The sequence below is a fragment of the Varanus komodoensis genome, unplaced genomic scaffold (assembly GCF_004798865.1).
Source record: "Varanus komodoensis strain SLA01 unplaced genomic scaffold, ASM479886v1 scaffold13_3, whole genome shotgun sequence".
Classification (NCBI taxonomy): Eukaryota; Metazoa; Chordata; class Lepidosauria; order Squamata; family Varanidae; genus Varanus; species Varanus komodoensis.
The window spans coordinates 8,525,440-8,543,529 of record NW_025335409.1 but is presented as its reverse complement, the minus strand read 5'-3'; the positions used below and the strand labels follow the sequence as shown (position 1 = coordinate 8,543,529).

At 42.1% G+C, this 18,090-nt stretch overlaps 1 protein-coding gene across 1 annotated transcript in view; it reads left to right on the top strand.

Annotated features, from left to right (window-relative positions):
* The window catches only part of LMNTD1 (lamin tail domain containing 1), a 150,905-nt gene extending 137,704 nt beyond the window's left edge, over window positions 1–13,201 (top strand). The window contains exon 11 of the mRNA XM_044423508.1: window positions 11,357–13,201. Coding sequence (XP_044279443.1) covers window positions 11,357–11,479 — 123 coding nt within the window. The 3' untranslated portion in view covers window positions 11,480–13,201. The remainder of the gene's footprint in view (window positions 1–11,356) is intronic.
* The last annotated feature ends 4,889 nt before the right edge of the window (window positions 13,202–18,090 follow it).

The window sequence follows — 18,090 nt, the reverse complement described above, 5'->3', positions numbered from 1 at the left end:
ACACTTTCTCTCTATAAGGCAACTCGGCTGCCAGTCACAGCTGACTTTCCAACAGAAGGCGTACTGGGCAGCCCTTCACAGCTCAGAGCTCATGAAAACTGCTCTCCGGGCACACCATTCAGTGGAGGAAAGGTTGGCTGTTTAGCGGAACAGCTCCCTCTTCACCATCTCTTCTTCATCCCTTATGTCTGAATCAGGACCAGCTGGAGACACATGTGTTTTTCTGAATGCTTTCCAAAGAGGTGGAGATGTTACGTTTTCTGAAACAAATCAATGTCAGATCTGTGCACAAGCACAGGCTAAATCAACCAACGACTCTTGAAAATTGTTATAGCTTTATCAATTAAAATTTGCTAGGGTTCTGAACCCAGCTTCTGAGGGTCATTACTGTTCTCAGTCACTTTAGATATTATTTTTGGACCAGATCTGATCCTCAAAGACTTGTTCCAAGTTCTATGATCCTCTGAGAAGCACTTCTAAATGCAAGATATTAATTAGCTGAAGAAATGGGCAAAGTCAGAAAAGTTGGCTGAAATCACAGCTGAAAACACTCTGAAGGAGAAGATAATTATGTGTTTGGGGTATATATTCTTGGTAGGATGAAGAAAACTGGAATGGATCAAACTGGGAATGAATGCTTAAAGGCCAAATATATGCATTTTTCTCAGGTGGAACAGTGCTTAATCCAATGAAACGGCACTGTCTACTTCCAGAAAAGATTTTCTATGTATTTTAGAAGACACATTTTAGGTTCTTCTAGTAGTAATTGCCATAATAATAGCAATGATATTAACAATAGCAGTCATAGTCATAGTCATAGTTGTGTGGCCCTCACATTCAAGATATCTAAAAGACCAATTCTCTTTTGTGACATTGCTGCTCATCAACAACCAGACAATAGCAAATTCTAACAGATGAACCATTTCATGTCACACAGCAACCCAATCCACAAGAATTGGGGCTACTCATGTTTATGCACAGAGAGATTTTGAAAAGTTTTAAGTATAAAAATGAAGGCTCCAGAACCGTGCATTGGATTGTTACACAGGAGTTTAAAATAATAAGATTTTAAAGAAGCACTGCTACAGAACAACTTGATGAGATGAGTTATCATTAGTATTGTTGACATTTCAGTTTTCTTAGCGAGAAATTGAGGAATGAAAATGAACCCTAACACCTGGAGGGCACCTGGTTGGGGAAGACTGATTGAAAGGCTTCAGAACCCCTGTGCTTCTCTCTTTGCCTGAGGTATTTGAACACCAGGGTGACTTTTCCGCAGGTCATAGCTGGCATGCAAATACTGTGTGCAAAGGCGGTCCACAGGAGTGGGTTAAGAACCTTCTAAATGAGATACAGGCATGGAATCAGAAAACATTGATGAATGTTTTCTGCAAAAAGCCTGTCCCTTACATATAATTCCTAATTTTTTCTTCTATCTTTTCAAATAAAGTTGCTTTGCATATGAAGCATACGTGCCTAAAGGGGGAGAAAACAGTCTTTTAAAGAATACAACTGTTCTAAACAACTAGTCTATCCAATACAATCTAGCCATATTTTAAAATTATTATTTCAAGTACCATGTAGCATACTGTACTGAGCTGATTTATTTACTTGGCAGTGAATCATTTCAGATGCACCTAGAGAAGCAGCGCTACAGGGACTTTCAACTACAGTATTCAAGGTTAATTTGGTGTTACTGCCTCTGGTGCTTCTTGAGCTGAGCAGCTGAATATTTTATCAGTTATAGACAAGGTTCTTCTCTGCTTTGCAAAAAGAAGGAAGAGAAGAACGAAAACAAGAACCAATGTAGTTGCTCAATGGTCTTGGCTAAGTATGGGCCCTGGGACCTGGGGATCCCAAGTGTTGTTTTAATAATACACTGGATCAATGCCCCAACCAGAGAGAATGTGGAATCAGGACCAGATTGGTAGGTGTGAGGATGACCACTTGCCCAAGTTTCAAGCTTAGCAATAGGCAACCCAGTGGTTGCCTATTCTCCCATTATGGCAACTCCCATAATCCCTGACTGTTGACTGCTGGCTGGAACATACAGAAATTGCAGCCCAAAAGATCTGCAGAGCACCAGGTTGCTTACCCCACTGTAGCTCAAAATGTGCTCTCTGCATCAGCAGTGTAAGATGGGTGAGATCCGTAGCCTGTACTGCAACCAAAGCTTGTGTCGGATCTGTGCATGGAAGGCTGTTTTACTTCTAATTTGCAGAGTATTTTGCTGCTATTTTTGTCAATGTGTTTTTATGCTGAATTTCATTGTTTTGTTGTTAATTCCAGAAATAGTCTTCCCCACGTCGATTTCTGTTGGAAAAGCTGCATATAAAATGCTCCTAAAGAAAATAAAGCAACCTTGAAGGTTCCTTCTCAGAAATGGGAAATCTCAAGTATATCTTCTTCATATTAGTCATTTATATAGATCTTCAGATCTTCACCTTATAACTTAGACTGTATCAACAGTGGAATTATATGCACTAAAAAGATCTGATGCTTTCAGGCTAGAGTTGGATGAATTTGTCCATTTCTAGGCCCTATCATTTTCTATATGTGTTCATCTGATTTCTGCATTGATCTGTGTTTTTTGTTTCAAGGAGCACAATAATGTATATTCAGATACATATACTGAATGCCTTTCCTTTTAAAAATATTTTTTATCATGAAGTGGGACCCTCTACCAGCTCCCATCTTCATTTCTCCATGAAGGCCTCTGAGCAGGTTACTTGGCCTTATGATTAGTTACAGCCATCCTTGGCATCCACGTCATGGTGATGTCCAGGACAGTTTCTCAAATTTCCAAAAGTGCCCACAAGCCCCATCCCTGCTTAGAGACATACATATGAAGAACCATGTGAGTGGTGGCAAAAATGCAAGTATTTGTCATCCAATTAGCACCTTTCCTGCAGATGGCCTGCCAAATGCCCAGGTGGCAGGGAGCCATGGAAGCATCCCTGTGCATGCAATGACTTTATATCTGTGCTGCCTAATGCAGATTGCAGCACATGGAAGAAGCTCTCACGCTGTTCAAATGATGTGGGTCTAACTGCTTCTCTCCTAGATGGGTATCATGCCCTGTTCTAGCTGCTCATGTCAAATAAAGCATTTTCTAAGAAGATATATACAAATGTTGTTTTCTTGTTTGCTACTAAATGTCCGTCAAAATCTAAAAAGCTCTTGCTTTCCCTTCTCATGCACTGCCAAAATTTAAATTGCAGGACTGTTGTTGTTGTTTTTGGCTAATATTGCTCTGCAAAGTTTGGGTTTAAAGTTATTGGCTGCAGCATATTGGGCATTGCAGACCCTTCTTTCCCCTATCAGAACTTGCATAGGTGTGCAGCTTTGTTAAGTCCAGAGTAGGAAGCATGTGGCCTTCCATTTCCATCCCTCTGCAGTCAGCATGGGCAGTGGTCAGGTATGATGGGCATTCTGGACCAACATCTGAAGGGCCTCAGGTCACCCACCCCTCAGATAAGGGCTTACTGAGATACTTATCTGGCCAGGACTCAAACCTCCCCACTTGGAAAAAGTCCTACTTCCTTGTTACGTATTCCCTCACATCATGGCCTGTCTTGGAAGGGCTTTATTTTTAGTGCAGTGGATAAGGGAGCTGATTCTGGTTACTTAAGAAGGAAGGGAAAGATACTCTGTACATGTTCAGGGGTTCTCTCTCTAAACATCATGAACTGAAAGCTGATTTCAGGTCTAAATATTTTCTCTTGTCCTGACTCAGGCCAAGATGATGGCAATATGAGAGACTTCCAAGAGCATTTCTATGTTGAAAAAATGTAGCACTGGATGCAAACCTTGAACACTTCAGAATTCAACCATCTGAAACAAGTAGACTCTGGTCAGTGTACAGAGTGTCAGTGTGGAGTAGGAGTTAGCCTGCGAGCCTGGAGATCTGGGTTCTAGTTTCCATGTGGCTATGATGCTCACCGGGTGATTTTGGCCATTCATTGATTCTCCTCCTAACCTACCTCCCAGGGTTGCTGTGAGAATTGAGTAAAAATAAGGAAGAAGACCATGTTAGCTGCCCTGGGTTCCTTGCAGGAGGAAGGAAAGCCAGATATAAATGTAAAGCTAAATAAACATGGAGCTAAATAAAACTCTGTGGTTCATCCAGGTGTGTGGAACTTGAGATTCCTGGTTCCAGCAGATCAGTACCTCTGTTCTTCTAATTATGATATACTTATACAACAGGCCAAGCCAGGAGGCCTAAGAATCCTCGTGCCAGGATCCTTCCTCCCACTACGTGATCAGCACAGACTTGGCTTACAGATCTTGCATTCTGTTCAGAACCTGTCCTTCTATCCCCCAACACCACGGCCACCACCTTTCGCAGCATGGTGACAGAACCAGAAGTGCAGGTGGCTACGGCAGCTTCTTGGTACACTACTGCAGGGATAAGGTCAGCACCACTATTAGATCGCAATTGTATCAACATGTTCTGCTCTTAGGCTGATCTGTGAAGGGTCGTTCTAGACATGAAACAGGCTCCTTACAGTAGCAGCTGCTGTGGGTGCCACGGCAAGAGGGATTCACCCCTTGACTTCCGACTCCTCCTGCCATTTTGACTGCAATGCCAGTTGTCTGTTGTTCACGTATTAGGCCGCCATAGGAAGCAGTTGCCATGCAGAGGTTACTTCCAGAAACAAATGCAGAAATCTCCATTTGCACATGGTCTCCAAGTGGCCAACGGCTCTGGCATGCCCATCACACGATCTCTTCTGGGGATTACCTTCTGCTACTTGGTTGGGCTCGTCACACTGGTCTCTGCATTATGACTGTGATGCAGAGGCCAGAAACTCAGCAGTGGAATCAAAGGCTATGCACTGTAGACTTAAACTGCTGCAGTAAGTGTATGCTGCGCCCAGACACCTTGTGAACTGCGGCCCTTCGAAAGGGCAAGAGGAATCTCTAAGCTGGTGCAGATGTTGAGTGACAGCACATTCAGGAAAGTTTTGCTTGTGTGGCCGCCATGTAGTGGCTGAAAACAATGGAAGATTGCCATGGCTGCCTTGATGGTTAGAAAACTGCAGAGAGCACTTTTTATCACCATGAAAGCAGCTGCTGTGATCTTCCATTATTCAACTAGGAAAGGGAAATCTTTCTAAAGATTGCATCTTACCCAGCGCTTAATCCCATCCATCCCCATCTGCACCAACTGTAAGAGCTAGTGCTCAGTGACTCACTGAATCACCGTTCACAAAATTATTTGAGGAAAACCACCATTGGTATAATAATCTGTATACCTTTTGCAATGCAAGTATCCACTGCAAGTTAGAGTGAGCACAAGCCCAGTTAACAGATTGCTAATTTTGCAAGAGAAAATAAATTGATGGATTCAGCATTTTTGAATGCTAGGGACTTATATTTTCACCCAGAAAAACTGCAGTACTTGCCCACCAAGTACTTATTGATCAGTTATGTTTTCACCCTCCCCTCTGCACTTGCCAGTACCACAAGAAATATGCAGGGTCTGAAGGGCAGGTGCAAAAGGCTAAACAGGCCCAAGCCAGTCAAAGCTCTCGGGTTCAACTGTCCTGACTGCTTAGGGGATGCATGTCTGCTTTTTACATGCCTCTCAACACATAGTAGGGGTCCATGTGAACTCCACTAGTACCGGCAGGAAGCACAGTTGCATCACAGACTCTGGGTCCAGACATGCAGTAGAATGTGGCTACAGAATCTTGTGCTGAAAAGTGGATTGCACTAATTTGGAATTAATTCTACAAGTGAGAAATGTTTTTGCAACAACATCCCCACTTGGCCAAGAAAAAGGCCTTCTTACAAGATCTTCCCTAGTTCTTTTTTCTTTTGCTGTTCTAGTTTTCTTTTCAAAATAGTAAGATCCCAATTGCAGAATGATTCCACATTCCATTCTGCCGCCTGATTCTGCTGCATATGTACTCTGTCAGTTTGTGAAGCTTTAGAACAGTCTGGTTCTTTTTGGATGTGTGGAGCTACAACTCTCAGCGTCCTTCAGCCAGCCATAGTCAAATTTGTAGCCTATGATACATGAGTGTACCCCTTTCAAACATATATTCATTCTTTTTTCCCGAGACTTGAAGCACTTCTCTAAAATCAGAGTATTTAAAGGAGCCAGTAGGTTTCTGTTTCAAGGGGACAATTGTTAAGAATGGCTTCACATTGCCAGTATATAAAATGACATTGTTTAAATATTGATGACCACAAATTTATTCCTGTGATTGTTTAGTTGGGTGAGTAGAGAAAAAGATATAGAGCTTGTTCTTATTTATATAAAGGAATTTTATTTTTTGGAAAGAATTTATTTCTTTTGTTACTTATGGCAGGTTTTGTGATTCACTCAGGTAGAAATATGTCTGCATTATTAACTTTTAATGATCATACTGTACTATCCTTGCTTTGACTGTGGGAATTCTGTGGACATAATCTATCTTGACTTTAGCAAAGGTTTTGACAAAGTGGCCCATGATATCCTGATTAGCAAACTAGCAAAAAGTGGTATAGATAGAACCACTATCAGGTGGATCCACAGTTGGCTACAGAATCGGACACAAAGAATGTTTATCAGTGGCACCTTCTCCAACCTGGGAGAGATGGCAAATGGGGTACCACTGGGTTCAGTCCTGGGCCCAGTGCTCTTCAATATTTTTATTAAAGATTTGGATGAGGAAGTGCAAGGAACGATTAAATCAAATTTGCACATGACACAAAACTGGGTGGGGTACCTAATACCCTGGAAGACAGAGAAAAGATTCAAGGTGATATTGATAGATTGGAATACTGGGACGAACCCAACAGAATGAAATTCAGTAGGGACAAATCCTAAGTTGTGCACCTAAGGAAAAGAAAGGAAATGCATTGTTACAAGATGGGGAATACTTGGCTCAAAAATACTGCAAGTGAGAAGAATCTTGGAATTGTTGTATATCACAAGCTGAAAATGAGTCAACAGTGATGTGGCTGGAAAAAAGGCAAATGTTATTTTAGGCTGTATTAATAGAAGAATCCCTTCCAAATGTCATGAAATACTAGTTCCCCTCTACTCAGCACTGGTTAGGCCTCATCTGGAGTACTGTGTCCATTTCAGGGCACCATAGTTTAAGAAAGATGTAGACAAGCTGGAAGGGGTTCAGAGGAGGGCAACAAGGATGATCCAGGGACTGGAAACCAAGGCCTATGAGGAGAGATTGAGAGAACTGGGCATGTTTAGCCTTGAGAGGAAAGAGATGGCAACACTCCACATGTACTTAAAAGGCTGTCACAGAGAGGAAGGAGAGAATTTCTTCTCAATCAACTCAGACTGCAGGACATGGAACAGCAGGCTTAAGTTACAGGAAGCCAGATTCTCACTGGGTATCAGGAAAAAATTCCTGACTGTTAGTGTATTATGGTAATGGAACTGATTACCTAAGGAGATTGTGGTCTCTCCCAAACTAGAAGCATTCAAGATGCAACTGGCCAGCCATATGAGAGGGATGTTTTAATGTGGGGTCCAGCACTGAGCAGGGGGTTGGACCCAATGGCCTTCCGGCCCCTTCCATCTCTACTATTCTATGAAAATGGGTATGGTGGGCTTTGCAGCAAGTTCTTCATCTCCTCTGCCCCCCACCCCCACTGCCACAACTGTTTTGCAGTTTTTCACAGGACTCAAACTGCTTCGGAAAGTGTAAAAGTGCATCCCCCCTCTACTTTTCTGGGGAATAGCAGTTTTAACAGCTATCTGCGTATGCTCCAGTTTTTAAAAGTGCTCTGACAAACCTTTTTAAGGAAACTCAGAATTTGGACAGCTAGGTGTAAAAATCCCCTTTTCATCCAAAGCAGGTAGATGCACTTCCCTGCACAGATGGGATCTCAGGGAGATGTGCAACAAATGCAACACTCTGAAGATTGAAAGATCTTGCTGTGAAAGGAGTGTCAATTCACCCTTTTTGCAAGCCCAGATCACTTACAGCTTTGCTTTCCCTTGACAGTTCACCTTTTGACAGTTCTCAAAAGAAAGCAAAGGGGAGAAAAAACCTGCTTGGATTCTCTTTGGTTCAGTGGTTCGTATCTGCTGCACTCTGATAGTATTCCTCACCCTTGACAGTACCGAACAGAAGGTCCTGCTTTCCACAGTTGCACAAGTTCAATTAACATATTTAAAATGAATAAATCAAGGTTTTGCATACCTTGTGCACGCGCACACATGCAAAAAGTTGAACAACCGCTGACAGCCCTTTCAAAGTGTTGCTCTGGCTGCTGGTGGTTGGTAAACTTTTTGAATGGGCTCTCAGTGTCTGTTGAAATGGGGATTATAAAAGGTGGTTGTCAAGCTCCGAGGGGAAAAAGCCATTCTGAGGCTTGTGCAAAGGACGGGGTAAAAATCTTTTAAATAAATAAAAATAAAAAGGGTACAGATAGAAAAATGATGGTGAGGCAAAAAGGGATCACATTTACTGCAGGTGGCAGCAAGCCCATGCCAGCTGCCCTCAAGTGATGCTTGGGCACCTAGCATAGCTGGCACTGGCAGGTATGCAGGCACGCTTGGCAGCCAATGCCCAGTTGGTCCCCTGGGTTTACATAACATGACAACCCATCATGGATACCATACCTAGAACAATGCATGGGTTGTCAGGGTGACTCATTGCCTTCAAAGAAGCCAACCTTCATGAATTATTCTGGCATAACAACCCATTGTGCTAAGATCGTACAATGGTTTGTTGCATTGTGCCAATTTGTGATTAAAGAGCATTGGAGGCAAGATGTCGTGTTGAGGGGCAGCAGGTGAGATGCAGTTCCCAGATGCTGTTCTTTGGAACTAGCCATGTGGATGGGAATAGAACGGCCATAAAACTTTGCTCCCCATTTCCATTGGCTTGCTGTTGGTCTAATTTTATATATATATTCACTTTTTGCTTACTAAACATGTTCTAGTTCAAATAGATGGTCATAGAGACCTGATTAGATATCAAGTGGCAACACATCTAGCTAGGAATACCTTTAAAAAAACCCTATTGCTAACCATAGCTATGGGAAGACACTGGGAAACAGATTGATAATCATTTTATTCCTGCATACAAGCATTCAAGATGCAATATTTAATTAAGATCTAGAAATATATCTGAGTTGGCTATTTTAAAATTGAAACAGGTAAAATTACTTAGATGAGTTCTTAGTCAATTATAGTCCATGTCAGAGAATGCTGGGCCCTGTGGTTCAGGTGTAACCATATAGATAACATTCGTTCGAAACACGGGAATGTGTTTTTCCCTTCTAATTCTGGCCTGATAATCTCCCCTTCTGAGCCACTGCTTAATCAGGAGTTCATCTCTCATCCTAAGAGAAATATTATAAAGTATCAGGGGGAAAAAATCCACTTGTTCCCTGTGTTTCTTTGTGTCTTCCCCTGTGCATGTTGGCAAAGCTGGCCTACAGCACCTGCAGTTCAAGTGTATGTCAAACAAAAAGCCTGTTCCGGATGCTTTTGGATGAGACTATTGCTCTGGGCTTGTTTCAGTTAGGGTTCAAGTGGAATTTTAGCCCAGAAACCACTGTTGGGAGAGGGATAAGGGAAGTATAGCCCTGTTGAGTTCCCTTGATCTCTTTATGGCTTTCAATATACTGTCGCCCACAGTATCCTACTGAGCTGGCAGTCCGCTTTATTACAGTGGTTCCTCCCCCAATTGGGGATGGCTAATTTCAGAAGGTGGTGTTTGGAGAATACCAGCTGACCGCAAGGACTCTCCAGCATGTAGTTCTCAAGTGTCTGTTCTGTCCCCCATTATTGAACATGTACATGAAACCATCTGAATGGGGTCCTCCAAAATTTTGGAGTGTGTTGCCGCAGGGTATACTGATGCCCCATACCTCTGTTTCTCCTTTTGGTCTTCATCAGTTGTGGTGTGCATGTACTATGGCTGTAATTTGATGACAGCTAAACAAACAAAACTGAAGCTCAATCCAGACATGACTGTGATACTGTTAGAGGGTGACTCTTTGAACTTGATGGAAGGTGCTTAGCCAGCTCTGGATGGGGCTGCACTCCCACAGAAAGAGCAACTTCTTAGCTTGAGAGTTCTCCTGGAGCCATCTATGTCCTTTGAACTTTAAGTGGCTTTTGTGCTACAGAGTGTCTTTTATCAGATTCAGTTGGTGGCTCACTATGCCACTATCTGGAGAGAGACAACTTGGCTTCAGTATTCTGGTTAGATGACAGCAATGTGTTCTACATCGGGTACCATATTCTGTCTTGACCAACAGCTGGATCCTAGGGTGAGAGTATGCCTATGAAGAGGAGGGGTCATGCAGACAGAAAGAGGGTTGGTAGTCCATTCCATATGGACTTAATATCAATCTTTTTATACAAACTGAAGGCAATAATCCTGCTTTTCCTGCTCCTCAAACTGAGGCCACCACCCAGGGGCCTTTTTGCAAACGTCAGTTTACAAGAGGATGGCAGTTACACTCAGTTATGTTCACCTTGCAGCATCACCACAGCATGTGCTGCTCCACTCCCCTTTATTAAGTTCTCAGGCCATGAAACTCCAAGTCTCAAGAGGCTAGTCTAGGATGCTGGTAGGGAGGGAAAAGATTCGCCTCCTCTTACCCAGACCTTGAGCTCATCTTTGGAGGCACTTCTCCGGTGCTCTGACCAGATGAGATGGGATGGGCACAACTGTGAAAATGCTTTTTTTAGTGATGGCATCCAGTTTTGGAATTTCCTCTGCACAGGAGGCTCATTTGCCCCTCCTTTGTACTCTTTTCAGCAACAGTTGAAGATCTTTTTAATTTCTGAGGCTTTTTAAACCTATACAATTGTCCTTCCCTGAGCTTTAGATCTATGTATTTTTACTTGTACATTGTATCTTAGCATAGTATTTTATTTGCAACTGTTTAAACATTTATACTGCTTCCAACTGTTATATTATTTGCTACTGTATTTTAACTATTTTACTGCCATAAGCTGTCCAGTCATTTGGGAAGCATACAAATACTGTAATCAGATACAGTTTACTCAGAACAATATTCCACAGAATATAATGGGAATTCCTTCAAATAAGTGTGAGTAGGCTCGAATGCTAAGGAGCCAGTGACATCTATGTGTAAAGCATTGTACCTAATTAAGACTTTTAGCTCAACTCAACTAAGAAGCGTGTCCAGCTTTAAAGGTCATACCATGTGGAAAGGAGAGCATGCCTATGGCCATGCAAGATGGTGAATCTCTTCCTCTAATGTTCCTGAGTGGGCAAATCAATAAGAAAATGTTAGGGTCAATTGATCCAACCTGTTGAATGTTAATAACCAATGTAAACTTACATGGGCTTCCTGTGCCTGTAATACTTACCAACTATCTTGTGTTTTTGTTGTTTGTTCTCTTCCACAGCCCAACTTAGGTGGAGTGATTTATGTAGGTTCTACTGCACCCGTTGGCTCTGCTTTACAGAAGTATTTTGGCCATTCATCTTGCAACTTCAGGCATCTGGCCCAGGCATCTCTTACTCACTAACCTTCCCTAGCATCTCACAGAGGATCAATGAATAGAACTGGGTTATTTTCAAAGCACTCCACTGCAAAACAGTTTTGTGATTCATTGCTCTAGAAATGAGGAGGTTTAAAGCTTCAGAAGCAGGCAAAACTTTACATATCTGAAGGGTAGCCTTGCTAGCTTTTCTCATTAGTTGAATTTACCAGCCGCAGTGGGACATTTGTATTAACTGATAAAGCCCTCTGGCATTAGCTTCAGCTAAGAACAAACACATTGGCACCCATTGATTTCTGTGGGGACCTAAAATTTCTGGTTTACAGTCACAGTTATGAAACACAATTAACTTAAATGTATGAAAGCCCATGAGTAACCTGGGCTGCAACGCTACACAGCTGTGCTGGATAACTCCCATTGAAGCCAATGGTATTAAGCAAACTAATTGCATGTAAGATTGCAGCACTGGTCTTCAACCCGAACCCTTCTCAGACTGAACAGGATAGTATCCAACTTGGTAAATGTTTGATTTTCACAGCCAAAAATTAAGACCAAATGTATGCATATCTTAATTCACATATGTACGCACAAATAATGTATGGTAGCGGTGGCAGATGTCTAGGCAGGATGGGACCCCTTGCCTGATGCTCATACAACCCACCATACTTACATATGTGCATTCATACAAAACCACCAAGACAAACTGAATTCAACCCAGCCTGCATTCCAGTGTGCCGTGTTCTTAAACCCTACACCCTCCCATTTTTGCTGTCCCAGGCAAGCCCTTTGTGTTCCACTGCACATAACTGTTGTCTGCTTTTGGCTTGGTGGCTCCCTGGTTGTGCAGACCTTTCACGATTTGGACACAGATGTGTGTGCAACTGAACATAGTTGGAAAAAACTATTTCTTGTTCATGGTGTTCAGATCATTTCCTACTATATACTCTTGTCTAACTGATTTGCAGTTTCTCATAATGCTTCAAAAACTTGCAAATTCTACTGGATCAGGGAGAAGAGCAGGACAAGAGAATAAGTATGGCATCAGGAATAATGCTAGCTGCATCATACCCTTTTCAGCTTTCTCAAAACTACCATCTTCCCATGATTAAGAAAAACATTTCCTTGCATTTGACAAGGACACAGTGTAGACAGAAACTCAGCTAATGCTTTGATCTATTTTAATCAAGCCAGCTTTGCCTCATCTTTGACATGGCTGTGGGCTGTAGGGAAAGATGGAACTGCAACTCTAGTTAGATGCGGACAAACACAAGCATTTCTTTTTTCAACCATTTGACCAGTTTAGAACTGTCTTTAATCATGTGGCCACAGACTATTTTTCAATCCTTGGATCCCTCTCTCTCCACCTCTCCCTTGATGAAAAACTGGCCTAACACAAGCTTAAGGACTTCCTTCATCAATAATATGAAAGTAGAGAGAATCTTGTCTGCACAAGCCAAAACTGAATCAGGATATTCTGTTTAATTACAAAAATGTCTTAGGGAGTTCTGGAAATGCAAGGTGTTCCAGAGACACTTACATGCATTTTTGATCTCTCAGTTATCATCAGGAACACATGCATCTTCGTCTTGGAAGGAATCCTGGCTTGGACTACACTCTCATCCTTTTGTTATCTTGATGCTGCTTCATGGAAATCAATGAAAATAATTGTGAAGTCTTTGTTGTTGATGTTTTCATGTTGTATGTATAATATAAAGTGGCACTGCAAATAAAACCCAGTTTTATTCTACAGTTTTTGGACTCTCTCTCTTTCCCCCAGAAATTTTTCCTACTTTCATATGTTTCTGTATGTGTGTCTGTCTCACTTTTGGTGTACCACATGCGGAACAACTTAAGTCCATGAGTTTCATGGTTCTTTAAATGTCTTCAAAACTTCATTTTTCAGTTTGCATGCATCACTGTGTCCCTCACAAGGGAAAGATAATCTACCAATTGCAAGGTTAATGGCGGGGCAGTGGGGGCAGGGGCAAACAAATAACCCCTGAGGCAGCTAAGAAAAGCATGTTACAACACTGAACTATAGCCCATCCACTAATTAAGAACCCAGTGCTCCCATGTAGATGTAATACTGGTGCTGTAGCCAAATATAATACTATTAATAACAATAACCATCCGCTAAATTTTCATTCTCCACAACATCCAGTCCCCTGTCAGCATTCAGCTGCAATTACACACTGTTGAAGAATGCATCCACTTTGCTGTATCATGAGACCTGGCCAGGAGAAGGCCAGAAGTAATGGAAAGAAGACAAGAAACCCCACTGGGAGTAATTAGTTCAGTATCCATATCTGTTGCTGTTTTACACCCAAATCTCCTGAATTAAAAAAGAAAAGATCTTTTGAGAGAGCAGTATGGGAGAGAACAGCAGAATGCTTCTATTCGATTGTCTACAAAAATGCAGAAGGCACCTATTCAGAGGGAAAGAAAATCAGTCTGAGTGCAGAATTAGTGAATTAGCAAGAGACTTAGGTGCTTCTGACAAGAAAAATCACACAAAGTCTTGTTTCTGTAGGAGAAAGGAAACCTTTAGATGCAACTACATGTGTCATAGGCATACCTTGGAAGCTGTACACTGCCATGTACTGTTTGCATGTGGAAGTACATAAGACGCTTTAAAGAGATCTGTGAGTACCAAACATCACCTGGTAAGCACCCTTTAATGAACCATTCAGAAGTGAAGATGGCATGTATATGGAGGAAGATAATTATGGTGGGTGTATTGTAGAATGGACTGGCAGCACAAGAACATGGCTTACCTCAGAGGGTGATATTATTTGGCAATATTTGTATTCAGTCATTTGCTCTGTCATTTCCTTATTTCTCTTTCTGAAACATGTCCACTCTGAAAAGAACACCAGAGGAACTCTAATGACTCTTCCCTGCAAACTTGGGTGCTCTTCTATTTTATTTTATTTTTTTAATTGTTAAGGGTGAGAAAATGCTTTTAGAATCTGGTTAGATAACATGAAGGTAATGATTTTAAGAGTACATTTTTTCCTTTGTATAAGCCTTGAATGTGGATGCCAGCTCCAGTTTTAATTAAACATTATGCATGAAGTCACCTCCACAAGAAAGCCTTTCTCCAGGTATCAGTTGGAATAAATTTTGCAGCCTTTTTTTGGGATATACTTATGTGTGAGTCAGCCAGGAAGTGTCCCTGCAGTCCTTGATGGAGCTGAAGACAATCCTAGGATGTCAACAAATTCCATTTTGAATCAAGACAAACAAACCAGCCATGTATACAAAACCAGGCTTTGTTTGAAGAAGTGGGGAGAGGAGGAAAAGGTCCTTTCTAAATTTTGAAATGTATAACTACGGTGTTTTGAAATACAAAGCTTGGCATTTCAGAGGCTTTTGGGGACTATGCATATTCGGCTGCCAGTTACAAATGAACTTTTGCTAACACACTAAGAACTACAAACTTCTGTATCAGTGGCACATTAACTCTAAGTGTTAAAGACCTCCCCAGAGAGGTTCGCCTGGCGCCGTCGTTATTTGTTTTTCAGCGCCAGGCAAAGACCTTTTTATTCAAATATCATTTTAATTGTTAATAGTATTTATTCATTTTATTCTTTGGCCAGGTCGACTTAATTTATACTGTTAATTTATATTATTCTATGGAAGTTTATTTATGCATGTGAGCTGCCCCGAGACTTCGGCGAATGGGGCGGCATAGAAGTCTCCTAAATAAATAAATAAATAAATCTGGATAAGCAGAAAAGAGATCTGCCTGGTAAATAGACACCTGCTTGACTGCTGGTTGGGGGTGAAATACAGGCAGTCCCTGCATTACAAATGAGTTCCAGTCCTGAGAAAATAGAAAATTCGTCTTGAAGTCAAATTTGTATGTAAATTGGATCATGTATAGTTGGCCCTTGACATTTGCGGAGGGCAGGGGTGCAGGACCCGCGTGAAAGCGGAAAAAGTGTGCATATCTCCAGCTCCTGTCCAACCTCACCAGTGCCTCCTCTTTGCAGCCTTTTCTCTCTCCAGATGGGTGGGGCAGGAAGGCCTCCTTTGCAGGCTGTTGGGGAAATTAGATAAACCCTGGTAGAAAAAGGTTGCTTATATATGCCTTTGTGTTACAAAATCAAACCTGCAGCATCTCTGCCCCTCTTTCTCAGAAAGCACCAGAATTCCAAGGCAGGCTTCTGTTTAGAGTTATTTTTAAGTTGTTCCTTTAAGAGATGGCTACTGCCTTTGGTTGGAAAAGCCTTTGCAGAATGGGGCTCCCAAGGAAAGTTAACCCCTGTCTATACTTGTGCTAACAGCAATCAAAACTGATAAGGTGGTCAGGCAGTATTTTCTAGCAGTATTGCAATCACCTTCATTTACATGCCAAGACCCCCAGTGATCCCAGTACCTCCGTGATCGTTATGTCATCTTTGGGTAATCAAGTCTATTGCATTCCTCTGCCGATCCCTCACATTCTTATTTTGTCATCACCTGAGCAGCTGCTATGTCATGTGACTCAGAATCTATAAAACATTCAGTATATGTTCTAAAAGCTTGTAGCTGGCAGTGAAGAGCACTGGCCAGTGGCATATTGTCGTGAGTAACTGCAAGGGGGCCTGAGTGACCTTTCAATAAACTTCTGAGGTTCAAGGCAAAAGGGGTCTTTCCTTACTGAAGCTGGTTATCCTGTTTCACAGCTGCTATCAAGACGCCCTGACAAGGCCCACTTATTTATTTATTTATACATTTATTTATTTATTTATAAATTAACACTTATCTACCCTTTTGCTTCCTCTGGCTCTATGGTGGTACTTTGGAGGCCCTCCCTCTCTCCTTCTCTTTCGTTCCACTGTATTTTCTTTCCAAACAGACTTGGCAGTTGGTTTGTTAGTATGGGTTGTTGTAACTCAGACATTCCCATGCAGGGCCTCCTTCTGTCAAGCTAGCAAGTGGTAACAAGGATGAGAAAAAGGATGAAGAACAAAAGGAGTGACAATCACAGTGTGAAGACAGACTCATGGGGAGAGGGGCACTGGGATGGCTTGACTGGGGCCCTCAAACGCCAGAAATTTGCACAGCTCTCTGGAGGCATGTTTTTTCATAGGCCTGCCAGGTTTGCACACTTGATGCTACAAGTATGCAACTGAACCTTGGGCAGTGGAAAGGCAGAGCTAGGGCAGGCAAAACAGGAGCACCTTGAGCTTCTAGCCCTCAAGGTTATTTGTTTAAAAAAACAGTGCAGGTACAACATTTCAGAAAGCAAACTAAAAGATCTCCTATAAAGGTAACATTTTTGTCATTAGAAACTGCTCTGTCTAGCTTCAAAGAATTAAACAAATACTTAATTTGCTTTATTGTGCTGCTGCTACAGCAACCCTGACCCCCCACCCCACCCCGCGAACACAACCCTCTAAGCCAGACTTCCCCCAACTGTTGTTTGCAAATGTGTTAGTGGAAGCTCTGCTATAACAGCAAATATATTAAGATGCGTGGTCCAACACATCTGCAGGACATCAGCGTCAAGCATTTAGTAGAACTTAAACAGCCATTAGCTCTGGTCGGTTGTAAGTGGTAAACTCTGTAGCAAACATTTGTTGCTGGAAAAATAAAAATCAGACAAGAATGGTTCCAAAGAGGAGTAATTATCATAACTAGGAAGAAAAACTCTTGGGTTTAAGCCAAAATGGCTAAGAGTGGCACCTGTGACAGAGCTAGGCAGATGTCTCCCGAACTTTTTAGTGTTATGTTGAAGGAAGAATTTCAGAAGGTGCTCCTTTTTCGTTGAGCAGACGAGAGGAGCTGTACCTTCTGATTTGTCTTCAGCTCTTCAGTAACAGAAACCTGCACTCCATCGCATTAGCATTTCTGAAAAGAGAACCAGGGCAGCAAATAATTTGCAATTCTCCATTGGCAATAGTCACTTACAGGGGCATAATTTTAGGCTATTATAAGGAAGATGCCTCCTTCATGGATCACTTGCCTTGTCATGGCGAAGGGGCTTGTGTAGCTTAATGAAGCTATGAGCTATGCTGTGCAGGGCCACCCAAGACGGACAGGTCATAGCAGAGAGCTCTGACAAAACGTGATCCACTGGAGAAGGAAATGGCAACCCACTCCAGTATCTTTGCCATGAAAACCCCATGGACAGTACCCAAAGGGAAAAAGATATGACACAGGAAGATGAGCCCCTCAGGTCGGAAGGTGTCCAATATGCTACTGGGGAAGAGCGGAGGGCTAGTACTAGTAGCGCCAGAAAGAATGAAGCAACTGGGTCAAAGCCGAAAGGACACTCAGTTGAAGATGTATCTGGTGGTCAAAGGAGAGCCCGATGCTGCAAAGATCTATGCTCCATAAGAACCTGGAATGTAAGATCTACGAATCAAGGCAAGCTGGACGTAGTCAAACAAGAGATGACAAGACTGAACATCGACATCTTAGGAATCAGTGAATTAAAATGGACATGAATGGGTGAATTTAATTCAGATGACCATCAGGTATACTACTGCGGGCAAGAATCCCTCAGAAGAAATGGAGTAGCCTTCATAGTCAATAAAAGAGTAGGAAAAGCAGTACTGGGATACAATCTCCAAAATGACAGAATGATCTCAGTTCAAATCCAAGGCAAACCATTCAACATCACAGTAGTCCAAGTCTATGCCCCAACC